The 27,436-nt window shown below is 33.6% G+C and overlaps 1 protein-coding gene across 1 annotated transcript in view; it reads left to right on the top strand.

Moving 5' to 3' along the window:
- PCDH15 (protocadherin related 15) overlaps positions 1-27,436 on the top strand; it is a 1,312,736-nt gene that overhangs the window by 808,606 nt on the left and 476,694 nt on the right. Inside the window, exon 5 of the mRNA XM_074339439.1 lies at positions 10,274-10,339. Coding sequence (XP_074195540.1) covers positions 10,274-10,339 — 66 coding nt within the window. The remainder of the gene's footprint in view (positions 1-10,273; positions 10,340-27,436) is intronic.

The following is a 27,436-nucleotide window of genomic DNA, read 5'->3' as shown; positions in this document are numbered from 1 at the left end:
ATGTCATACAGAGTAAGGCAAATACTGTATGTTCTCACTTACCCGTGGAATCTAAAAAAGCTGAACTCATAGAAACAGAATAGAATGGTGGGTGCCAGGAACTGAGGGGTGGGGAAAATGGAGAGATGTTGGTCAAAGGGTACAGTCTTTCACTATTAATATCAATCACTTCTGAGGATTTAATGTACAGCATGGTGACTACAATTAACAATACTATTTTATATATTTGAGTTGTTAAGAGAGTAGATCCAAATCTTTTCACTACAGAAAATGTAATTATGTGAAAGTATGGTGTTTACAACCTTATTGTGGTAAACATTTCACAATATCTATCTGTATCAAATAAACACATTATATACGTTGAACCTGCATATATTATATGTCAAAAAATATCTCAATAAAGCTGGAAGAATAAAACAGATGTAATGTTTACATGGATATGGTCTTTAATATTATATGTGTAATATATACTTTAATATTAAATGCTTAATTTGGGGGAGTAATTTAATCCACAGAGTTTTCTTTTTTACTGACAATTTAGGTACTTTTAATTGGTTTGTGACAAAGGATTTTATTTACATAGGCAAAGTACGCTAAAAATAATGGCTTATTAAGAATCTTTCTGAAGAATGAAATTTTAAAAAGTAGGGTTGATGCTTCAGCTTTTATTGTTCAATATGTTGAGTATCTTAGTAAGAATCATGATTGAGAACTTTCTCCAAGCTTCCTCATTAAGGATAATTATAAAATGAAATAACAAATTGGCTTTCAAAAATGGTATAAATGTAAACTCTTTAATTGCTTTTCCAAAGTGTTCCTTGAATAATATATTTTCCTCATTGAGACAAAGCTTTTTCCCCGTCGTTTCTCCTTTATGTTTTAATATAAAACATAAAGTGAAATTGGGTAACATGGAAAAACAAGTTAACCAACATAAAGAGCCTTTTAGGAAGATCTTAAAATAACAGAAAGCAAGATATTGCGAAGATCTTTTATAAGGAGTACACAATTGACTTTATATTAGATTATAAAAACAAGAGTTTTGCTTTGATTTTAGTTGTAAGCAGTTCCCTGGTAATTTTAAAACTGTGATCCTTTGCATGATTTAGTTATCCCTATATATCTTTAGCAATCTATGACCACATAATTAAATGTACTGTTACTATTCCAGTACATTAAACGCACATCAAAAATGCTAACATATCCTAAGCCTGTTTTGATCTACTAATAGCATATGGCTTTGTTTTGAATGTTGAAAAATTTTAGAAACATTTACTGAAATTGTTAAACATATGTGACAGCCATTGCTTTTAAAATGCAGAGATATACAAATTCTGTATTTGATTAGCTCATTTGGTTAGAATAGAATTTATGAAACAATAACTTATAAAACACTTTTATATGTCAGGTACTGTTTCATTAAACAACTTTTACTAATACAAATAATGCAACTGAACTACAGAGACTTTATAGAACTTTCAAAGATCCTAAAAGCTAGCTCTCAAGAGGTAAAATGTGGCTCCTATTGAACCTAGACAGTCTGTCTCCCAAGGCCGTGCTCATAACAATATGGTTGCTTCTTCTTCTGATGTCAGTAGTGATATTACACCTTGGGCCAAGAATTATCCCATCCATCTCAAATTCTTTAAATGTAGTCATGGTCACTTGCTGGAAGTTTAGACAAATAAGGAAAAGCTGTCATTCTCAATGGAAGGAAAACCAAAACATTCTAACTCACGCAGTATGGATTATATATAAGAAAATGACATTAAGGTATATAGACTAACATATTTGGCAATGCATTTAAATGAAATAATCAAGTAATGGCATATAGTAATATTCCCGGTGAACAAATATAACATTAAAAATATTTACATGACCTGATCAGTCTCCTACTGACAATTTGTTTCCTGTCATGTCTTCTCTGTATAGCCCCTGGCTTGTCTTTCTTTTGATTGTTTAGATCCTTTCACTTCTTATGAATAAGAATGGTTTTCTTTCTCTCACCAAATGCCATGCATGTACAAGTCCACAGCTATCGATAGACCGATTAGAATAAAATGAAGTAAATAGTAACTTTTTAAAAAGTAGAAAATGTTGAGAGGATAGAGGTTTAAAAAAATGTTACAAAGTAGTCATTGGGATGTAGGGTATAGGGTAAGGAATAGAGTCAATAATATTATAATATAGTCAATAATAATGTTATATTTCATAGTGTCAGAAGTGTACTAGATTCATCGTGGTCATGGGTGGGAAGGGGTTGGGGCAGAGTGAAAAGGTGAATGGAATTAGAAGTGCAAATTAGTAGTTTCAAATTAGTCATGGGGATGTAAAGTACAGCATAGGGAATATAGTCAATAATATGGTGATAACTGTGTATAATGCTAAGTGGGTACTAGACTACTCAGGGAGATAACTTCACAAATTATATAAATGTCTAACCGCTATGTTGTAAACCTGAAACAAATATGAAATAATATTGAATGTAAACTGTAATTGAAAAAATTTTTTAAAAAATAGTGGAAAAGGTGAAGGGGAATAAGAGGTCCCAGTTCCTAGGTTAAAACAAATAAGTCATGGGGATGTAATGTGCAGCACAGGGAATATAGTCAATAATATTGTGATAGCATTGTACAGTGTCAGATGGTTGCTGGGCTTATGGTGATCACTTCTTTAGATACATAGATATTGAATAACTATGGTGTACACCTGAAACTAATATAATATTGTATGTTAGCTATATTTTTATTAAAAATATTTTTAAAATCTGTACCTGTTGCTTGATCTTTCTGCTTGATTATTTGGATACCAGTGCATTTCAAGACTACAGTGGGACCAGTGCATGACTGTAAGCGACCCACTCTTTTATAACCTGGGGTTCAAGGACTCTGTTAGCCTCTAATAAATTCAATCCAGGATAATGTCTCTAAATTGATATCTGGAATAGGAATTCCAAATTATTTCTCCCATACAGGCAGTCAGTAGTGACATTTCATGTGATTGCTTTTATTCTTAATGAGAATGCACTTCACAATCACATACATAAATCAGATCAACCTTCTTTGTATATTTAGGGAAATCCAATGTATTCTCTACCATCTTTTGATCAGAGGAAAAACATAGTAATGTCTGTCCAAATATATTCATCCTGAAAATAATGATGCTATAAAAATTAAAGGTGTAACTGTTCTGCCAGTACATTTTGCCAAGCACTATTCTAAGAATTGTCACAGATTTTATTTCATTTACTTTTGTTGTAGTAAATATATTGATTATATTTACTATCATCCCTATTTATATAAACTAAGGTATAAGAAATTAATAACCTGTCCAATATTACACAACTATTAAAAACCAAATTTAGGATTTGAAATTAGGTTTTCTGAGTCCAAAGCACATGTTCTTAACTTCTATACTGTACTAGAAATCAATCCCTTTAATATCTTAAAACACTCTCCAGTGACTAATACTAAGGACTTACTGGTTTCTTTTATTCATTTGTCATCAAGGAGGATATTCCCTAGTTCAACAAATATATTGAGTGATGATAATATGTCAAATACTCTGCTTCATGTTACAAAATTTCACTGATATTAACAGGGAGTTGGTTGGGAAATGGCTAAGTAAAAATTTGAATGTGATACAAAAGTATTTGTGATCTTTGAGATCACGTAAGTTTTGGTATCTGAGTTTATTTAAGGTTAAATTTGATATAATCATGAAAGAGCTTGCCATTGATAAGTTATTGGATAAGTAATCTTACTCCAAAATAGTTCTTCAATCCAGGCAATTGATGATCATAGTGTAGAATTCTAATAGAAACTATTGATAATTGGAAGCAAGTGAAAATTTTCTCCTTCCTCCTCTTTTCATTACTCCACTTTATTATTCTTAGGTTTCCATGAGCTTTTCTAACTAATCCAAGGAATCCCAATTTTCTACAAAATTATCTACCCCTTTCTGTTCTTCGGGTAGCTTTTCACTTATAAGAGAGAAGTAATTTTCCCTCCACACTTCTAGTTTCTTGGCTGAGACCACACGTACAAAAAAACATATCCACAGGAGAAAAAAAAAAAATTTCAATTATGTACAAAGACATGAGACTCAGAGGCAGCCAGGCAATTGATCCTTATATACCGTCCTGGGCTATGGAAAGGGATGGTGGCTTGGAGATTCAAAGAGGAGGGAGACAATTTATAGGAAGAGAAGAGGAAATGTTTGGTAAAGAAATGGTATGCCCTGTCCCACAGATAAGTCTCTCAAATAGAAAAGTTATCTCTGGTGATAGCTCTCTTTCTGGTACAGGTCTCCTTTCTAAATTATATTAGGCTGTAAAAGGGGAGTAAAAAGTTTTCCCTAAGTCTACTGGTTCCAGATTGCCTTCAGCTCTGCTTGCCAAATTGGCATATTTTGAGGTGGCACATTCTGCTTCCCTTCACACTTCTGCTGAGGTAGCTTCGATGACTCTATCTTTAGACAACTAAACTGTTTCCCATTCTTTCCCTCTTACTTGTATATATGAGTGACATTTGAAACTTCAGAAAGAAAAAAAGGAAATTTACCTTTCAGAGTTTTTTTTTAATTATTATTATTGAACATTGTTTGAGGCTATTTATTATTTTTTAAATAATCATTTTACTAAAATCATTCAACAACATGTACTATTTAAAAAATATTTTAGAGCCATTTTCAAAAGTAAAGAAATTCAGCTCCTTGATGAATGAACCTGTAGGCAGCAGCCACGGCAGGACTATTGTGTGTTACTCAGCATACGATACGGACCCTGGAGTCAGGCTCTTGACTGGGTCCCTAAACTCTATTTATTCTTGAATTCAATGAATAGTTGCTGAGGATCAATGTGACACCATTTTGTCCACTGAGAACATAACTCTGAGGAATAGAAACAAGATGTGGGTTATCACTGAGATTTTGTCAGTGAGGAATCATACATTTATACATTGATACTAGGACACAGACTTATGAGAGTGTATCAGGAAACCTGGGGATCAGAAATAGTCTCTTTGAGAAAGTGAAGCATAAGCTAAAATCTAAAGGATATGTAAGTGAATGCTGGGTGTAGTGTAAAGATTAGAAACAACAAATAACACAGCATGGAAAGGTCCTGTTGTGTCCCTGGATGGAGCATAGAGTGATTAAAAGAAAGAAAAAAAATAGTTTTTCTAGGATGCTGAAGGCAAGTAAGAGCATAGCAGTAGATCAGACTGGAGAGGAAGGAGAAGGCCATATTATTCAGGACCTCGTAGGCCATATATTTTGGTTTTCATTCTAAAACCATCCTATGCAGAGGGGTGTAGGCCATAAAAATACTTTTAACCTAAAAGCAATGTCAAAATATTAAAAGGTAAACTCATTTTTAATTGTAAAAATCACTGAGGTTAAGATAGAAAATAAAATTAAAGAGTGGAGCAAGATTACCTCTAGGGAGAACAGTTAGGGAAACCTATTTGATTGACTAAGTGTAGTGACACAGGAGCTTGAAAGCAGTATAGTGTGTATGAGGAGTTCTTTCATAGGATTAAATTCAGGGTTTATTGATGGATTCAACATAGGAAAGTGAGGGAGATGGGCAGGCTCAAAGGTGACCTCCTGGTTTCTGGTTTATGCAACCTGATGCAAATTTGTGCCATTTACGGAAATAATACATAGTGGAAGAGGGCAAGTATGGGGTGGGTAGCAACTGGAATTCAACTTTGTAGTGTTACATTTAAGGTACCTTTGAAATCACAAGTGCATGTATTGTCTGGGCAGCAAATGGAATATGTTAAGTCACTGACATATTAATGTCAATTGATATGCTAATATAGGGGGACAAGTGAATAGATTTGAAATTTTATTGAAAACACATTGTTTGGCCTTAAAAGGAAAATTTGGGATAGGCTCAGGTGGGAATACGATTTTCCTGGCCGTTCAATCTTCCAAATAGGTAATGAGCATATTTGGACAATTCTGGATAACTACCTTTGCATGAACCATCTGAAACATGCTCTTAAACTAAAGCTACCATAAGGACAATGTATCACAAGTTTAATACCTTTCATTACATATCTTTTTTTATGTTTAATATCAGCATTTAATTTATTTCCACAAAATACAGAGTTTACATTGAGAAGAAATTTTACCATTTATGAATGTTAGCTTAAAACTAACACAAATCAAGTATCCTTTGTACTAAGAAAATAACTCCAGGATGGAGGGGGTACTTTTTGCCTCAGCCAGTAAATTCTTCTTCTCCTATTTCTTCTTCTTCTTCCTCTTCCTCTTCTTCTTCTTCTTCTTCTTCTTCTTCTTCTTCTTCTTCTTCTTCTTCTTCTTCTTCTTCTTCTTCTTCTTCTTCCTCTTCTCCTCCTCCTCCTCCTCCTCCTCCTCCTCCTCCTTTTGGTTTCAGCTGTGCAAAATGATATAATAGTTAGACATTTTTCTAATACTCCTTTTAACTGTAACCTCTTGCGTGTGATTATTTAAAAAAATATATGGCTTATTTTTAGCTTGATGACAAATTTGCAGAAATAAATCACATTGAACAGTCAGGTATTTGTATCCATATCTTGCACTTTATGATAAATTGGATATGGGAATCAGGTAGGGACCTGAAAAGCTAGAAATTGGAGTCATGAAAAACAATAGATTTGTGATTTAACCAAAACAGTCAATGGTGAAATTAAATTGATTAAGGAATTCACTTTCCATGGTGCAGGTGTCATCAGCTGACCTGTCTTTCTGTGGCAGATTATCCATAGACCACAGAGAACAGGCACACCCAGCCCAAAATTGCTTTTCAGTCTCCACTTTGATCTCCATTTGGGTATTTTGCATACATAATAGTTCCTGGCTATTCTGTACAAAATCACTTATTTTTAAAGACAATTTTGAATATACTTGCTATGAAAACATATCTTTGTTCATTTCAGAACTAATTATACTTTCATGAATGCATCATTTCAAAACAAACACTTTGGGTGTTGTGAACAATGTTATTAATAGATTTTTGTATATATCAGACTAATCTTTCTTTATTAGTGTTGTGAGTGTATAGAAATGTTTTAATTATTTTTGGTTTGATCCAGAATAAATAAAGTATCTGTCAAACATGAAAATGTCTTATTGGGGATAGGGGCTAGGATTTAAAATCTGTTGGAAGAATAAAGCTTAGTGGAAGACATCTAAAGGGGTCTAACTGGGAGGAAACATAACTGAGCCTTGACTTGACTCCTGGGCTGTTTCTGCAAGTGAGTACATAATGAGAACAGACTCTGAGCAGCTTTCATGAGGGGTTTTCAATGAGAGCTGGTAGCGAGGTAGACCGTAGTTCAGAACAAATTCAACAGACATTTTAGGACTAACTCTTGCCAGATTCTGAGATTACTAGGTAAGATAAATGTGACACAGACTTGGTCTGAAGGACTTGTGAGAAAGAGACACTATTTTGCAATGGAATACAGTGTGTACTGCAGGAGTACAAAGAAGACGCATTTAACCTAGACTAACAAAAAGGAAGATTTTTTTCTAGAACAGGTGATGCCTTGCCGGGTTCTTGAGAGATAAATGAAAATTAACTAAGGGAAGGAGAGGAAAAAGGGCATTTCAGCAGATGGCATAGCAAATATAAATTTGGTTTGTCATGGCTAGAGAATAAATTGTGAGAATGGAAAAGGTGACAGAGTTAGTCAGGGCTAGGGTTTGGGGAATTGTACTTAGCACAGCTGTATAGAGAAAGTCTTTCCATAAATTTAATAGTAGCTAACTGGTGAAAAGTTTAAATATTTATATCCAATTTCCTCTTTCTTTCCTTTTCCTCTATCCTGCCTGCCCCCAAAAGTTATTGATTAAATAGTTATATCTCTATCAATACTCACACACAAATACCCAACACATTTTGTCTGCTCTCTGCCGTGATGATGGTCTTAACTAAGGCCATGACCATATATGTAAGGGCCGGGGGATAGTCTTGAAAAGTAACTTCTCTCTGAAATACAAATTGAAGAGATGTTTGGCAATTCAAGATTTACCAAAGAATTACCAGTTCTTGTAAGAACTGGTCAGATTTCCTTTCTTCTCTGCTTGCAAATCACTTCTGCCTTCTTGTTATTCCATTTCAACTTCCCATGTGTATTGTCTCTTTATTTTCTTTTAATCATTTGCGTTGTTAGTGAATTTATTAAATAATTGATTCCACATATACTATATGGTACTATACCAGTGTGGTTGTTTGTATTTATGTTCTATGTTCCCCACCTGAGATCCTTGAAAAAAGCTGTTGATTTTGATTCTCACGTTCAGTACATAGTAATTCATCTACAAATTAGACTGAATGAATATTTTTTGAGTGCATGAAGGAATGAGAAACTAGCTAAATAAAATATCATTTTGAAAACATGAGAGGGATGATACATTCTGACTGGGGGTAAGGGTGAGTTTTCATGGTATAAGTGAAATCTAGTTCCACCAAGAGAAGCAGGGATTTTCCAGGCAGAAGTAGAGGCAAAAACAAATCTAGATAACAAAACTTCCCTAAAAATACAAGGTGTATTCCAGCAAGAGTAAGGGGTCTGATGTGACTGGAGAGCATGGTGTTTAATTCTAAGCAGAGGATATTGAGACCATAACATTTTTTGAAATGTGACCCTAAACCATTTAGGTTTGAAAAACTTTGGTGAAATATATAAGTATTTTTCGTGTGAGAAGTGCCATTATTTTATCCTTGATTTGGATGCAAGAAAGTGATTCTCGTGGAATGAATAGATGAATGCAGGATGAGAACAAAGCTGGGTGATTAGTGAAGAAACCATTGTAAAGAATAGGGGTGACAAATAGCAGCTGTGCTATATGGGCAGGTAGGAAGGACAGGAAGGCGTGTTATGAGTAGGAGATATTTTAGATCTAAAAATGTTGTGGCTTGACACTCCTTGAACACTGACAAGGACAAAGAGAAAAACTGCAGATCTCTGTGATTTTAAGCTTCATATTAGAGAGCACATACCTTGCAATATAGAATAGTACTTGCCAGAAAGCTCCTCATGCCCATGTGCATAATAAATAGAATTTTCATAAATAAATAAATAAATAATAAACCTTGATATCATCTCTGAAATAACACACATACTTGGATGGCTTTAAGCAAATTTAATTTATGCTGCAGTCTTAAGAGTGCACCATGTCCATTTAACTGCATTACATGGTCCTATCAGGATCACCAAGTACCTCATAGGAGAATGCTTTATGTCTCAGAAGTGTGCAATTGACATCTTGCAAGCAAAGCCTTCACATTTTAATTATCATGGATATCATAACTCATGATACTATTTAAATGTGCATTATCATGATATTCTTGGCAGGGTATTAGCAGTGTTTAAAATAACGAATTCGTCATCAGTACTGATTGACAGGCACTAGTTTTAAGGTTTGTTCAACATAAAGATAAAGGACTGTTCATAAGTAATTTGTATATCCTTTTTCATAGAAAACATATAAATGTACTTCGTATTATTTTCAAGGGGTATATATTATCGAGTTAATGTGGTGATATTATATTAGAATTGCAAAATTTGTTATAAGGCTTTTATAACAAATGACTATTACAAATAATTTGGTGATACATCTGTTACTATATAATTCTATTGATATCTGTAAATCCTCACTAAATATATACATATATTCTTCCTTTCTTTCTTCTGTTTTTCTGATCTGCTTCCTTTGATGACTCTATACTTTTGACTCCAGACTGGCAATATGAGGGTAAGATGACAAAAATAAAAATTTCAAACAACCTCATGAACATTGCTTGTCTGTCTGTTTCATTCTCTTTAGAACATTGTTAAAATTTTATTCACTGTTCTTTAATTAGACTCTTTATCACAATTAAAGTCCAATTATGTTTGTTTCTGTTGTGAAGTTTTAATTACAACTTATCCTTGTTAATCATTCCTTTATGTTATTTCTTTGGATTAAATTACCATCCCGTTATTTCTGTCCCTAAGAAATTATGCTCTCCAGTGGTCTCTGCTGGTGTTTTCTAAGTAAGACTTGACTAGTTTCATGGTGTACAAAGTGACTGTGTTATGATGTCGTAAGACATCTATGAAATTCTTATGAATTTTGTTAAATAAAAAAATGTTTAAAGTAATGATGCATATTAATTTGAATGTAGGATTTTTCTTTTTAAGCATGGATATACATCTCAAGGAATATGATCTCATGATACTGTGAGTGTCCCTGAGGGTGTGACTTCTTACCTTTGGTTGTCTTCTCTCTTTAGATTGCAAACTAGCTAGGGGAGGACCACCAGCTACCATAGTTGCTATTGATGAAGAGAGTCGGAATGGTGAGTGAGCTTTATATTTTACAAATGACTTATCTAAGAAGGATTTCTTCTAATTTCAATGCTAGATTTGTTATGTGTGGAAGTACTGAATGAAAGCTTCAACTCAAATTTCAAACACATCCTCTTTAATTTCTTTCCTGTATGGTTTTAAATATTGCCATTCCCTGGAAATGCTTTACTTGGATTACATTATGAGAAACACATGACTAGAAATACTTAAATTTGATTGTGAAGGAGTCATTTGATTCAGGATCAGTCCAAGAATGCAGCCAGATTCTGGCAGCGATTTTGTCTTTGTCACTAGGTGGAGTTAACTATTATGCTTACAATCACCTAGTCATAACTGAAATACATTATATCCCTCCAAAAGAAGTGGACTACAAGGTAAGCCTTGCACTGCTAACTTACGTTGGCTAGAATCTGGTAAGACTTAGAATCCACAGCCTATTAGACTTAGCTATTTAGAAATTGTTAATAGGAAAACAAAAGTGCTTAGGAACAGAAAAACTGATGAAAAGTCTAGAGGAGAGGAAGAAGTGTAAATTTTCACTCAGGTTGTCTGCCATAATAACAAATACCTAACTTGTATTAAGTTCTTCAAAAAGATAATTTTCCTTAACAAAACAAGAAAATAAATATAATTAGCACATTTTTTGCAACATTCTTTATCCTCTCTAATCTTAATATACAAATAAAGATTCTCCACCTTTATTAGGTAGCAGTGAAATGATAATCTCTTTAGTGTCGTTTTCTTTTTCTTTTTTTTATTAGTTGCAGGTGTACAAAACAATGTAATAGCTAAACATTTATACCCCTCACAAAATGATAACCCCCTCCCCCAATCTACTACCCTTCTGATATCGGATATAGCTGTTACAATTCCACTGACTCTATTTCTTATGCTGTACTCCTCATCCTGTGACTGTGTAAAAACTATATGAGAAAACTATAATTTTATATATCAATGTATATATAAAATTATAGTTTTCTCATTCAAACTATTCTAAGCATGATAATGTGCTCTGTGGCTCATTTTGTCAACTAATTCTGTAATGGACTGTCCATTGTGCTTGTTTGATTTGTACTGTCTGTGTATTGTAAGCATTGTGTTTTCCAGATTTATATTTAAGAAAAAAACAAAAGAAGTGTTAATTATAAAAGGATGTGTTTTTTACTAGAATTCAACCTACATGTGTTTTGAAAATTTCTGTAACATACACAATACCTGCATTTTTCACTTCATTATGAATATATTGTGCTACATTAGAAACATTCCTTTTACTCCTTTGAAGAGTTGGCATAAACTTTTTTTGTTCTCTCTCCTTTGGAATAGGCCACAAATGTTTGCCACTTTGTTGGCCTCTGTTTAAAAATAAATAAATAAATAAATAAACAAACAAATAAATAAATAAATAAATGTCTATATTAAATTTTGCAACTTTTTTTTTACATCACAAAAATTTGAATTTTTTAAAAATTCTTAAATAGTCAATCCTTATTGAGCATGAAAGCATATGAAGTTAACAATGCTTTTTAACATACATTTAAACAAATGGGAAATAAACCCTATATGTATCTGCAGGAAAGGAAACATATATAAAAACATTATACCAGAAATATTTTCTGACTCACATTTAGAATTACAGTTTGTTTATGGTTAACCGTTTTTTTCTGTGAACACATCTGTATTTTCTAAGTGTTCTACAATGAAAACAGTTGGCCTTCCTAACCAGAGACTAAAAAAAAAACAAAAAAAAAGACAGAGGCCAATCTCTATTTTATTTTATTGTTCACTAATTCCCTTGAATAGATACGCCAAACTGAATTAATACATTAGTTTAACTAAATTATTTCGTTTTAATGTGCGATTCTATCCAGACCTTATTCTGCCAATCAGATAATTACAGCCATGGTTATGATAATATTTTATCTCTTCTTATGTTGATTCAATCCCTCTTTTCAAAGGAGCTCAGGAACTCTACAGAGATGTTGCCATAGCAGTGCTGTATGGTGGCCTGCTGTGAAAGCTCAATATTTGTCTTTTAGAAAAATGTGACATGATATGGTGCAGTGATGTTGGACTGTTTAATTGGCATATTTTGTAGAAACTGCCAACTACTAAGAATGCTACAAAAGTTATTTGAGTATCATCACAAGGAGTATAAATAACCAATCCAGAGACTAAACGTTTTACATTTTTTACATTAAATTCTAAGAATATGGTGATCAAATGAACCTCTGCCAGATATTATAATGTAGTGTGTAATCATCCTTGCCTTGAAAGTCTGAAAGAAACAATCCGTGAAAATGTTTTTCATGTTTTTTTCAGGCAATGTAAGAAAGTGCCCAATAAGACAGTTAATTCTAGTCCTGCTCTTAAACTCTCTTAATTCCTCTTTTCTTGCGGCTTTTACTTGGTAGTAATTAAACACTGGGGTATAACATTCTACTAGTGTAATATACACTCATTTTTAAAGGTTCCAGGGCTACTTAAATGTGAGGCATAGCAAATCCTTTATTAAGCCAAATTAGTAAGTGTATTGTGTGTCAACTTACCTTTTGGCTTACTTTATTGATGTGCAGTGCTAAACTATCTCTATTGCTAAATATATTCTCTAATAAAGCATAGATATTAAATAACTCAATTTTATTAATTGACACTTAATTTTCTTATATAAGTCACTGAGGTACATTTATAGAATATCCATTTTTGTTATATGCATCTACACCTTTCTAGATTTTTATACTCTGTCAGATGGAAATATTTCCTTTTTTGAATATGTATACTAAATGTACTTCAACATATGTATTTGAAATAATGAAAAATTTAACAGGTACAGATCCATAAATGTCTTTATCATATTGGATCCTGTTAGATTCTCTCCCTCTTTGGTCATTTTCCTCAGCAGCATATTCATAACAGGTTCATTATATCACTTTTAGTCTCAACCAGGAGTTCATTATCATCACAACAACCAGAAAACAGGTCATGTTGTAAGAACACAGTTAACACATAAAGAGACACATACATGTTGTTTTCTGAAAACAATAAAAATTTTCTCAAGCTTATATGTAGAGAATGTTTAGTGTGTAATTATATTTAGAGGTGAGAAGGTATACACAAAAACACACTTAGAACATATTGTCTTGTTTAATAAAATGAGAATATGTAAAAATTATTTCTGGAAAACATAGACATGCAAAAACACGCACATGGATGCTTATGGCATCTTTATTCACAATTGCCCCAAATTGGAAGCAAACAAAATGTCCTTCAATAAGTGAATGGATAAATAAATTGTGGTACATCCAGATAAATTCAGTACAAAAATAAATGAGCTATCAATCAATGTAAAGACATGGAGGTACCTTAAATGCCTAATTACTAAGTGAGAGAAGCCAATCTGAAAAGGCTACAAGCTGCTATGTACTGTATGATTGCACTACATGACACTCGGGTAAAAGCAAAACTATGGAGAAAATGAAAAGATTAGTAGTTGCTAGAGTTAGGTTGGGGAAAGATGAATAGACAGCACAGAAGACTTTTAAGGAAGTAAAAAAATATTTTGTATTCTAATGATTGATCTATATCATTATACATTTGATCAAACCCTGGGGGGGGGGGGGGATGTGCCGTTCTTGTGAGTGATGTTGATAATGGGAGAGGCTATACCTGTGTAGGGACAAGGATATATGAGAAATCTTTGTATTTTTCTCTTATTTTTGTTGTTAACCTAATACTGCTCTAAAAAAAGTGAAATCTTAAAATAGTGTTCCTGGCAAATATGTTCTACATTCACTGCACTCTGAATTCCTTATGGTATTGAGTCTTTACTGGAAGGAGAAAGGCCAGGAACAGATACACTGGAACTATTTAAAGCCTGCCTATCAGTGCCAGCCAAATCAGCATTCTGGCTGCTTTCCAACAACTATAGAATGGGATTCAAAAAGGCTTCAGAACAACTGGTTCAGACTGATTTTCAGAAACTGAATAAATACATAGGCAGTTCTGAGTCAATGGGACAAGACAATTTTTTTTTTTTTTTTTAAGATTTTATTGGGGAAGGGGAACAGGACTTCCAGAACTTTTTTCCAAGTCAAGTTGTTATCCTTTCAATCTTAGTTGTGGAGGGCGCAGCTCAGCTCCAGGTTCAGTTGCCGTTGCTAGTTGCAGGGGGTGGAGCCCACCATCCCTTGCTGGACTTGAGGAATTGAACCAGCAACTTTGTGGTTGAGAGCCCACTGGCCCATGTGGGAATCGAACCTGCAGCTTTCGGAGTTAGGAGCACGGAGCTCCAACCCCCTGAGCCACCGTGCCGGCCCAATATTTTATTTATTTATTTTTTTAAATCGTGGTTTGAACATAACACTATGATTATACATAAATAGACAGATTCAGAGGCAAAAGGATATCACTATGTATGTGAGCGGTTAGAAGGCCTATCCTAAGCATCCTTTATGGGTTTAAAGTTAAAAAGCTATTGTGAGCTTTTTAGCAAAATTGATCAATGAAAGATGATGCTGATGGTCTTCGCAGTAGTTTGAAAACAGCCATCAACAACGGGTGTCACAGCTGATTCAATGAAAATGTTTCCCCATCCTTTTCAGGGCGGTTTCTAGAGACAGAGTGTGAACTGAGAGGAGTGTTACAGATCCTTACAGGCTTCCAGGGAGGTAGAGAAGGTTGTGGGAAGGAACAATGCATTCACTTGGTCACTCTTTCCCCGGAGTTTCTCTGGTCCAAGCATGTAGCTAGGGGAGGGAGAGAAGGTTTCTATAGGTTGTCTTCATTTGAAACACTTATTGAGGGGAATTTAGAAATTGCTTTCTAGCATCCTTTCCCTTTCATTGTCAAAAATCAAGAGGCTTGGCAGAGTAGAAGATTCAATTTTTATGTCGATATTTTTCATTCTTTATAGTTGCCAATTACATATCTCTTAGATTCATAGTAAAGAGCTGACTTTAGGCCATGTTTCTTTCAGTGTGTCTAAACTAGAACACCAATTTAGGATGTTCCTGATTCAGTTCTCTCTCTCTCTCTCTCTCTCTCTCGGTTCTATGATAAGTATTTTGATTATTTCAAATAAGGCACCTAATAAAGTGTGGCCTACATAATTTATATGTGAATTGCAGGACATACGCTTAGATAATAAGCTTTTGAAAAAAATGTATAGAAACTTACTCATGAAAATAAAAGGGAGAGAAGGTCTAGCATATATGTCTTACCAGGAAGGATCGGTCTGTGTTTGGTTTTAAACAATTCTTGTAGGCACTTTTCTCTCACCTCTATTCTGAGTTATTGTCTTATTGTTAAGTTAAATAGTGTTTGTCTCTTTCTTTGATGGTTTTCATCAACAAATCTCAGAATAATTCTACATCTGAAATATGAAAAAATTAAAAGGCAAATTTAAGACAAAAGAAAATATGGTTATATGCAGTAGACTGCACTTACGGAACACAGCAACTCTAACCATAATAGAAGTTTTATAAACATTAAGAAAAAGAATATATGGCTGTACAAGCTTATAAAATATTAAAATAAAACTAATACTTGTTATGGGGTTATATAAAATCATCATAGTTAACATAAAGCAAATGACCGTTAGCTCAATGTGGCAATTTTGTTTATCCAAATGAATTAGATATTTTTTTTTCCCTTTTGTTCTATAACTTTATAACCTCCTGACTTGATTCTTAACTGCCAAAATAGTAACTTTTACAAGACATGAGTAGCCTTCTGGCTATACTGCTTATGGATATATTGCAGAGCATTGAAATGATGAGCCCAAATTCCTCTGTCATTCTGTTGTTTACCTTTCCCAGTCATCTTTAAGTCATTCTTAGTTATTTTCAGTGAAAGGTGTAGACATTGACGAGGACTAGAATTTTTCTACAAATTATGGAAGAGAAAAACTGAAACGATCCAAAATACTTTTGCCAGTGTTAGACCTAAGTTGGTGTAAAAAAAAAAAAAAAAAATCCATCTCTCATATATTTTAATCCTCTAATTATTGTGATTGTAAGACAACTGTTGTAGTAGAAAACAATTTGGCTCTGCTCATTACTGCTGAAGCTGTATATGCAATGACGCATTCTGCTTCTTTTTGTTCGTGCCAAAGAATCATTTTCTAAAAGGTCAGCAAAACTTCTGAATATGTAACTCTGAAATGATAAGTAAATTGAAAAGTTTCTAAGCATTAATGAAATAGGTTACTTATCTCCTCAAGTTATCTAGAATTTTATTGACACTTACCCATATATTTCATTTATGATCTTCCTTTTCTCATTTGTTTACTAAATAGCATCCAATATGCAATGGAATTGCTGGAGCTAATGGAATGATCATAAAACAAGGGACAGGAGAAGTTCACAAAGCAGAAGACAAAAAGGCCAGCAAGCTAGGACATTTTACACAAGGAAAGCAGCTCTTTAAAAGTTAGTGACCCCTCATTTACTGTTTAAATTTCAGAATGTTGATGTTATTAATGATAATGAAAAGATTCAATCATGCAAAATAACTCCTGGTTTCAGAGGAAATGAAAATCACATTTAAGAAAAAAACATTCTGTGCTAATTGTACTTTTCCTGTTTGTTTAAATTTCTTATTTTAATCTTATGTCTAATTGGAATAAATCTGAATTATATAGAGTTAAATTGCATCACACACACATACATACACACACACACACTTAATCCCAAATGATACTGTTATAATGAACCTTTTTTTTTCTATAGAAAGAGAGTATCTAAATCATAAGTTACAAAGGCAAATGACTGAAGCTAATAATGATTTCATGTGCATAGACTGTTGGAACGTGGGTGATGGGTCTGAGTGGGCAGTAAGAATGGGCTTTTGTAGTAGGAGAAGGGAAAGCCTGTTGGGTTCTATCTACTTGTAACCATGTAGAAAAGAAGGTCTTCCTTTTTTTTCCCCCAGAATAATAAGAAATTCTGTATATTAGAGATAAGTCATTTTAGTTTTTGTTTGTTTGTTTGTTTTTTGGGTTTTTTTTTTGCTTTTTTAAACCATAAAAGACACATTTATGTGCCTCATGTGGCTCATAGACCACCAGTATTTTGACTTCTAATTTAGGCAACATGGATGATAGAAGTAAATTAAAATGATGAAAAAGGCCAAGATTCTTTTACATGAGGAATGGAGTATCCATCGAGAGCAACAGTTTTTGAAAGGGAATGTGGGATCTTGATTTAGAGGTTGTTTTTGTTTGTTTATTTTTTGTTTTGTTCTTGTTTTTCATATCCAACATATTGTTTATACTTAGATTGTGTAATTTTGGAGTTTATTGGGGAGTGAGTCACTGATGGAAATTAGTTAGGAACTTTTGGATAGAAGAAGCACCAAAGTTCAATTAACTGGTTTTAGAATAAAGTTCCTTGGGTTTTTCTCTTTCTAGAAACTTCCTAAGCAATGTCTGCATCGTTCTTCCTCAAACATGCTCTCTTGAGGCTTTAGATTTCCACCATTCTCTTGGTCCATCCCCCCCAACCAAGGACTTGCGTTCCCAAATTTCCCTTTAGCATGAACAGTTTTATCACTTCTTCTATTCCTCATGAGCAAATACAGGCTGCTACATTATTGATCTTTCTTGCTGAGGCAATAGGGCTCAGGGATTTTTTGCTCTGTCAGGACTAGAAACCTGAAGTGGGTCACTTCTCCTACTTTTGAATAATCAGTAGTGTAAAGGTTTTTAGCAATCACTGGATCAAAACAGCAATCCCCAGATGATTTGAAACTTTTTTGAGCTTAAAATACCTCCAACAGCAGTTTTCCAAACAAACATTCAAATACACATATTTATAATGGGAATTGCTAATGTAATTCAATTAAATATGCATATAAGTGTGCTATGTGGAGTAATTAATATGAAAGTACTTCATCTATAGCTATTTCCTAAAACTGTGAATTATGCACTAAGGCTAGCATTTATTTATATTCATATTAGATGGTGCAGTTTAAGCAAAGAGTACATGATTATTTCTTAGAACAAATAAAAGTGAATCTCTTAATTGAACTCAATAATAAATGACTGGTGGAATTGTCACAGCTATACATCATTAAAGTACACTTAGCTTGGTTAAAATACAAATGAGTTTATTAAACAGAATGTGGAGATAAGATGATACGTCAAAGTGCTTTCTTGTTAATCTACCTAAACTACTTGTCACTATGGACCAGAGAACAGGTTGTTTTAGTATTAGTACTTGTTCTAAGGAGACCACTTGTATCTGTTTTCTAGAGTCTACATTTTGCCAGACAAGAATTTTGGTTCCCAAATCTTAAAAGCTGGCTGGTTATTACTGAAACCTCCTTAACTGAGGACACCTAGGCTCTTTCAATTATAAAAGCATCAACCAATCTTCTTTTACATACTCTTGCTTTCGCTAGTATTTTCTCCTTGTTTGCTTTTGAAAATTTGTAAATCTACAAAACAGTGATTTGAATACTCATACATGTGTACTGAGAGGGTTGCATCTTAAAATGGTTTTGAGTAGGAAAGAAATAGCTACTAGTCAAGGTTTACTAGAAAAATTATCCTTCCATTTCTGTTTTCTACTTCACAACAAAATGGCTGTGATAGAAGGTAAATAAAGGAGACCACCTGATTACAATTATCTCTTCCCCTATTACAAATCATCACTAACACATGCCCACATAATTGTTGTTGCTGTTATTTCAGTCACTCAATTATTTAATAATTACTTAATCATTTTAGTAATTTATTCATGATAAACTTACTCATGCTTTACATTGTGTGAGGCCTTATTCTAAACATTGAGGATGCATCAGGAAAGAAAACAGGCAAACCATCCCCACCTGGAGGAAGAGGTAGGCCCCACCTCTGAGAAAAAAGAGGGAAGCAGAGTGAGAAAACGGAGTAGTGATGAACAAGTTGAGAGGCAGTAGAGGAATATTTTTCTAAGCAAGTAGAGGAATGTTTTTCTAAGGAGACCACATTTGAGCAGAGCCCTGTACAAAATTAAGTCTAAAGATGTAAGCCATGCATTTAGCCAAAAAATGCACATTACAGACAGAAGAAAAAAGAAATTCAAAGGCTCCAAGGACGTATATTGCTGGTAAGTTTAAGATATGGCAAAAAGTTGGTGGGAGCAAATGAGTAATGACAAACATGTTTGAAGGAGTAGAGAAGATGGATGTTGGTTGGTTGAATATATGTAGATTAGTCAGAAAAGTTTTTGGTTGGTTTGTTTGTTTATTATTGATGTGCTAACAAATCAGTTGATAGTGATTTTATCTAGCAACGTATAATTTACTGAGGATAATTCTTCCCGTTTCTCACTCAATATACTGCTTTGCATAATTCAGAATTTGAATAGACAACTGTGTGTGTATGTATGTTTGTTTATAATGTCACATAATTTTATCATTTGGAAAAAATATGATCCACTAAAAAACAGAAAAAATCAGAAACTATATTAACCCAGACAATTTGGCTTGGTGATATTACTGCCTCATTTAATGCATAATAGAGGATTACTGCAATTATTCCAAAGATCAATGTGAACACGATTGTTTCCCATCATAAATACTGAGTGTCTGAAAGTTTGATAGTATGGCGCCATCAAAAATATAATCAGTGGTCTTTTTGTAATGCTACATTGTCTTCAAAACATGATTAATAAAAATGGAAGATTCAATACTAATAGATTTACATTTCAGAAAAAAATCCTTGAAAACGTATTCACTTTTCTTGATAACCTGGTCTTGTTTATATAAGTGCTGTGAAAGTGTTGATTGATATGGTTGGTTTTATCTTAGTGCATTAGGACAGAAAGGATGTGGGCATTATTACTAAGGAATTTGTATCTTATCAGTAAGCTCTATGTTCATTTACTATCCTTAAAAGTTTATTTTGGTATATGGGACACTTATGGACAACAATCAGGGTAAAGGATATAAGTGAATTAAAAATAAAGTGAAGAATTTAAATGCTACCCTTCCTTGAGACATTACCATTTAAATCTTAGACACAGTTTAAAATTTCTTTCTAGTGAATAAGCTTCATGGAACCCTATAATATGCAACATTTTTCTTTGTGTGTGTACTATTAATGACCAGTTAAAACCTCTGCTTAGATTTTCATCCTGCGAGGAGTAGCAAATATGAAAGTAAATGTTTTCTTTGTATTATTTGGGCATGTTTTGACGCCTTGCATCTCGATGTGTCTCAAATGATGTTCCACAATGAATATGTTCTTGTGAGTTAATACCATTTGTTTCTGTTAAATCTTTGAGTCCCAGAAAAGAAGTAATTTTTTTCAGTCAGCATGAAAAACATCACTTCAGCATGTTTCAAAATGCTGGCTAAGTCTCACACAATATCATTTTTCTCTATATCTTTTCATCCTTCACCGTATTCTCATTGCTTCTTTTTCAAATTATATCTGATGTTGAGGAGACTAAATACCAGCAATTTGAAGTTGAATAAGAGGTAATTATTGTCTTCTCACATAATCCTAATTAAGCTGCTAGCCTTATGTATTTCTCTGATTGGAAATCCCTATATTGCATATATTGTTTTTATCATTGTAGTCAAGTGAAACATTGATAGGAAACTGTGTAAACATTCTTATGACTACATATCTATTTTTTAAGAAGGCTTCAGAGATCATCTTTTGGGCTTCAGTTTATCAAATCATACTAATTAAATTAATATTTTTGAAGTAGCAATTTGTATTTTAAGTATCAATGTGAATTTAGTGTTGTCCTGAATTGTATTTCTGTCATTAGTTTAACATTAATTTTAATTTTAAAATAATTGACTATTAGTTACAATTAAGGCTCTAGGAAGATGTACCGTTATCATTCTGAGACACAGACATTCAGAGATGGCGTGAATACTCCTGGTATATGTGAGATAAATGTCTTCTGTGAGTCTTGGTACATGAGTAAGGCATGAACTCTATTTAAATTAGTAGTGGTTGAGAAACAAGGAAAATCCCCTTGTAACTTGTGAACTCTGCAACAAGTTTAACTCTGTAACTTGTTTATTTTCTGTAAATATACAGAAACATACAGTTAGCCTGTAAATGTAAATCCATAATCTAGGGGAATGATATGAAGGCAAATATATATTAGTCTATACAGGCCTGAAGACCTTTGAGAGATTTTAGGAAATTCTGCAGCATGAGCCAAGACAGGCCATTTGTATGAAAAGCCACTGGAAGAGGCTTGGGTGGGCCCGAAAGTTGTGTGGGGTCTAGCCTCAGGGAATCACCAGTGTGGGCCAAACTAATGGTGTTAGCCAGGTTGATGAGAACTCAGATATGGCAGCAGCCTGTGCCTGCATAGTAGGATGGAGGAGCGCTCAGCGAAGACACAATGGCTTCCACCAGCTCTTCTATCTAGGAGAAAGCTGCCACTCCAGCCCTTGCACTGAAGCAGGCAACTAAGTTATTTCCTGTCTGTCCCTGGCACCTTTCAAGCTTCTGCAGCAGCACTGGAGCTCAGAGGGCATGAGTCCATCAGTGAGTAAATCTGTGGGCAAGCCCTTTAAGAGGAGTGCCCAGGGCTCCAACTGCCCTCATCTCAGCCACAGTCTCCACTGGTTTTCATAGCCAGTGGTAATGGGGACTTCTGTCCCTTGCTGGAACTCTGGACTGGGGAGCCTGGTGTGTGACTGGGACCCTTTGTTTCTCCAGGGGGAACTCTACAGCTGAGATATCCCTCTTAATTTCTAACGGTCACACGCAGGTGTGGGACCAGCCTATTCCGTGTCTGTGCCCCTTCTACAAGTCTTGATGTGTCTTCTTTTGTATGTCCTTAGTTGTTGGGCTTTGGTTCAGCAATACTTCAGGCAATTCTCAATGATGGTTGTTCTATAGTTGAGTTATAATTTTGATGTGGTATGAAATGAGGCAAGCACAGAGTTACCCTACTTTGCCACCTTGAGTGGGAAAAATACAAAATCTACTGGGATGCTTTTTTGATCCAGGGAGTAAATAATAAAGATTTGGACTGCATTCATTGCAGTAGGAATGAAGAGAGGGAGACAGGCATGCCAGATCTTTAAGTGTTAAAATATACCATGTATCCCCAAAAATAAGACCTAGCAGAAAAATCAGCTCTAATGGGTCTTTTGGAGCAAAAATTGCTATAAGACCCTGCCTTATTTTACTATAAGACTGGGTCTAATATAACATAATATAATATAATATAATGTAACATAATATAATATAATGATGTGATGTGATATAATATGATGTAATATGATATAATATGATATAACATAATATAGTAAGACCAGGTCTTATTTAATATATAAGACCCGGTCTGCTAATAATTTTTGCTCCAAAAGATGCATTAGAGTGATTGTCTGTCTAGGTCTTATTTTGGGGAAACACTGTATGACCAAAAAGTGTTTTTACCTCTTGTTGCCTCACATTCTACATGATTCCTCTTCATTTCACTCTAGCCATGAATATAAGAAGGTTAATTTTCAACATCAAATATTACACAATCCATAGTTTTTTCAGCCTGATTATTCAAAAGAGTACATGCTATACACAGCTAGGAACATTCTTGTTTGTCTTCAGAGAAACGTTTCAGAGATCTCTTGGTTTAGTTTCACTTCAGTACAGCTTCATGAGTCAAGCTTATTCCAAGCACTAGCTTGAGGTTTTATTTATTTGTTTATTTATTTATTCATTTATTTATTAACATTATCTGTACTCTGTTTCTATCCTTGTCTGAAATATCCCACTTACCTTCCTTTGGCCACCATGATCCCAGTGCAGTATCTGCCCTAGTTTCCCCTACTTCACAAGCAGCAACTGTCTCCTGCTCCTGAATTGCTGTAGCATTAACTATGTTTCCTTCCCTTTGTCTTCTGCCTCTCATTTCCTTGCCTGAGATTTACTTTTAATCTACTATACAGATACAGGTTCAGAATCATCAATGCCTCTTAAGAGTGCCTTCTATATCCCTTGCATAACTGTTGCTAAAATAAAATTAACCACAAACACTTACACAAACAAATGACATTTTATAGTAAGCTTAGAAAAAGTGATTTTATACACACACACACACACACACACACACACACACACACACATATAATAGGAGACAAAAGCATAAAAAACAGTAAAATGCATGATTCAAAAAGATTTACAGTCTTATTGATGAGACTGAATGTGTATGTATTAAAAAGATAAATACAATTTAAGAAACAGTGGGAAAAACACTAGACATACAGAAAGGAAAATTGTATTCAAGCCCAACTCAACAGCTTACTATAACTTTCAAGACAACATCTAGCCTCACATTCATTATTTATTAAATTGAGGCAACAGTACCTATTGTTATGAGTTACTCCAAGGCTAAATAGAAAACGAAGTCGTGTATTTATTCAACAAGTACATGTTAAATGAGAGAATCTTTTTCAGACATGACATTAAGGAGTAGAGTCACAGTGTAGAACAAAAACATCCAGCTTCCCCATTTCTCAAAGCTTACATTTCAGTGGGCAAGATGAGGAAAATGATGCATAAATAAATATTAAGTGAAAGACAAAAGTGAGACAAGTGCTAAGATGCTAAGAAAAGAGCTTGGACTGTTTAAGGAACATAGAGAAGGCCAGTGTGGCTGGAATGCTGTGTGATACAAGTGAAAAACATAGCAAGTAAAGCTGGAAAGGTAAGCAGGGGACAGTTAATAACAGTTGATGTTGCCTAAATGTTTTTTTTACCAGGCAATATATTAAGTACTTTTTATATATGAATATTATGATTAGAATAACCTTATAATGTAGAGACTACTATTATCCTCACTTTACAAGTTAGGAAATGGTATCTTGCTCTAGGCTACATATCTGGTGGAACCAGGATTTGAATTTAAATGATCTGATTCCTAACTTGATTATGTTTACCAGAATGAGGAAAAGATCGTTAAAAATAAAAGTGAAGAAGACAGAGGAGGAAGAGATGGCAAAGAAGAAAGTAGAGCAGGAGGAAAAGGGCTAAAATAGACGAAGGAGGGGAAGAAAAGAGCTAAAATATTACATTTAGAAAACCAATTTAGCATGTATTATGTACTTCAATTAGTACAAAATTATATATGGACATATACAAGCATGCATACAGAAACTGGAAAATATAAATATTTGCTTACTTTGAGATGACCATAACATAATTTTAAAAAATAAATCATAAACTAGTATGTATAGAACTGTTTTGTTTTAGTTAAAAAAAATTGAACACAAATCATATATAGGTTTGTGCTTACATACTCTCTATATATATATATATATGGAGAAATATATACATCAAGTTTAATAACATTGGATATCTCTAGAGAAGAAGTTTTAAAACATCATGTTAAGAAAAAAATTAGAAATAGAAAAATAAAAGAGTGAAGGAAGAATGTAAAACATGAGTGACCTTTCTTTTCATCTGTTATTGGTTATGTTTGTCAAATGCATGGTGCATCAAAAAATAGAAAGAAGCACAGGATTTTTGGCATTAGAATGGAATGAGACTCTTCAAAGTTGTGGAATAAACACTGTGGAAAGTAATTATCACTTTAGATATAATAATGTGGCATTCACCTTATTAGTTGTGGATTGTTAACAAAACACGATTGGTTTGCACACTGTTGCAGGCAAATTAGGGAGATATTTTTAATCTAGTTTGAAAATCATTTCTTTTGTAATTTCCCACTATTCTCAAGCCTTTTTCACCCCTAAACCTTTGGATAGCCAATGCGCAATTCTTCCATTATAAGCATCCTTGCTTTTGTTTTCTCCTGTATTGTGCCATAAGAAGCTTCTCTGGGGCAATTTATCCTAGAGATCTGTCCTCTCCAAAATGACAGACAATGATTTTGGGGTTAATTGTTTTAAGTGTTCCTTGCTAATGTGCTTTATTGCTAATGCAGACACAGCTTTAGTTAAATAAAATAATACTTTATTTCAATTTCTACTTTTAAGATAAATCATTTCTGATTTGCTCAGAAAATAAATACAGTGGTGGGAATCAGTGCTGGGATCAGAGTGATGAAGTTATGGATAAAATGAGAATAGACCTGAGTTGATCATTTTGAAGCTGGGTAATGGAAAAATGGAGCATATTACAGTATTTCCTGCTTTGTATGTTTGAAAAATTTCCTTAAAGAAACTTAAAAGAGCAAGCAAGAGACATAAGTATTGAGAGACTGAGATAAACCCTGTAGTTATAAACACTTGTACTTGAAATGCAAGTCAGATCCTGCAATTAATTCTTGAGTTCTGGGGCATTACTTCATTACTTGTCTATGGGAAAAGTGCCAGCTTTGGAGCATCTAACTAAAATATTCTCTCCTGATTTTATGTGTTCACAAACTCATTTGTTTGGTAAAGCTAGAAAATGAGTAAATTGGCAGTGTCTTTCATGTGAAATCTTCAGTAAATGTGATCAGTCTTTCAACTTTTACCACTCACTGAATTCTTTGGTGGTGATTTGTAAAAATACTTCAGACATTTTGATTCAGCAGATCTAGGATCATGTCTGCTTTTAAAATTCCACAGATGATTCTTATATGCATCAAAATTTAAAAACTCTTGCTTTTACATCTTCAACATATATTTGAAGCTACAGGGTGACTTGTAAAGTTCTCACATGAGGAATTTGAATGTAAAGATGCACAAATATAGAGATACCATGTATTAATAATTAAATATTAACAGTTAGCTTTGTCCTCTGGCTATTGACAACTCAATGTTTCTCCATAATTAAATGTCAATGCTATTAAACATGTCAGAGTAGCTGAGATATAATTTTATTGTTCCCCATTTGAATTTCCTTTTTATGATAAGATTTATAATGTATTTAATTCTTATTACATGTCAGTTATTGAACTGAACCTTTTACATAGATTACCTAGGAAGTCATTTTCCTCGTGTGATACATAAGGAAAAGTGTAGCTAGTAGAGTTGAGGATTGTTGAGAGAATGCCCAAGTTCACATTCTATTGGGGGGGACAGGGGGAACAGAAGAATAGCAGCCTGATTCCAGCCGAGTTCAACTCTTGATCTCCCTGCTCTAAACTTTTCATCCTCTTCAAGACTCAAATGAAAAAATAAAATCTATCAGTTAGTTCTGTGTTCTTTCTATCTAATTTCTAGCATTTTTCTTTTTCGTTCTTTCCATTGAGATTCTAAAACTATCCTTCTTTGTTGAAAGTCAAATTTCTAGCCTAATGCTTATAACAGAATTTTTAGGGAAGCATGAAAAGAAAGTAAAACTTACCTGTTGCAGACAGGACAGCGTGAAGTAGCTGTGGTACATTTATTAGAAGTAAACATATCAGAGTGGCTCATAATAAAATATCCTATTAGAGTATAACATATAACTGTTCCTAAGAATTTATAATAATGTTTTCCTGAAGTGAACCATAACCAATAAGGGTATTAATAAATCTCCTGAGTGCATAGTCTCTGATATATATATATTTCTATATACGCATTATGCATATCTCTCAAGTGTGTGTGAGTGTGCGTGTATGTACATGTATGTGTAATGTATGCAGTTCAGAGGTTATATACTCTAGAGATTTATAAACATATGTTTGACCTGAACAGAATTATCTTAGGAAAATCCTTCATTTGATATCTTCTCCTATAACTCTCACAATAGTGTTAAACTGTGTAAAAAATGTGGAACACATCAAAGAAGTACAATTATTTTTAGCATCAGTTATTGTACAGAATGAAATAACAAACATTTGTGATTTTCCCTGTGGCCATTTGAGACATAAAAAAGACAATGTCAGGTATAAAATACACCCTGAAAATTATATTTTCTGAATTTTAGGACCTCATCTTTGGAAGACAACATAAAAGTGTTATTAGAGATTTATTCACTTGATTAAGATAGGAGCATCAGTACCTGAAAACAATGAAAGATTGTAGCTTCACTACCTATTATTGATCAAGGAACAATACAATATTTTAAATTAACATAGAAAATAAGAATCAATATTAAGATATTTTTGCTCTTACAAAGGTTAAAGAATAATCCAGAGGATGACAAATTCAGCACAATGCATATAAAGTTATTCTGGTGAACTATAGAATCTCTGCTA

This window comes from Rhinolophus sinicus, linkage group LG07 (assembly GCF_036562045.2).
Source record: "Rhinolophus sinicus isolate RSC01 linkage group LG07, ASM3656204v1, whole genome shotgun sequence".
NCBI classification, from domain to species: Eukaryota; Metazoa; Chordata; class Mammalia; order Chiroptera; family Rhinolophidae; genus Rhinolophus; species Rhinolophus sinicus.
This window is presented reverse-complemented; position numbering and strand designations above follow the sequence as displayed.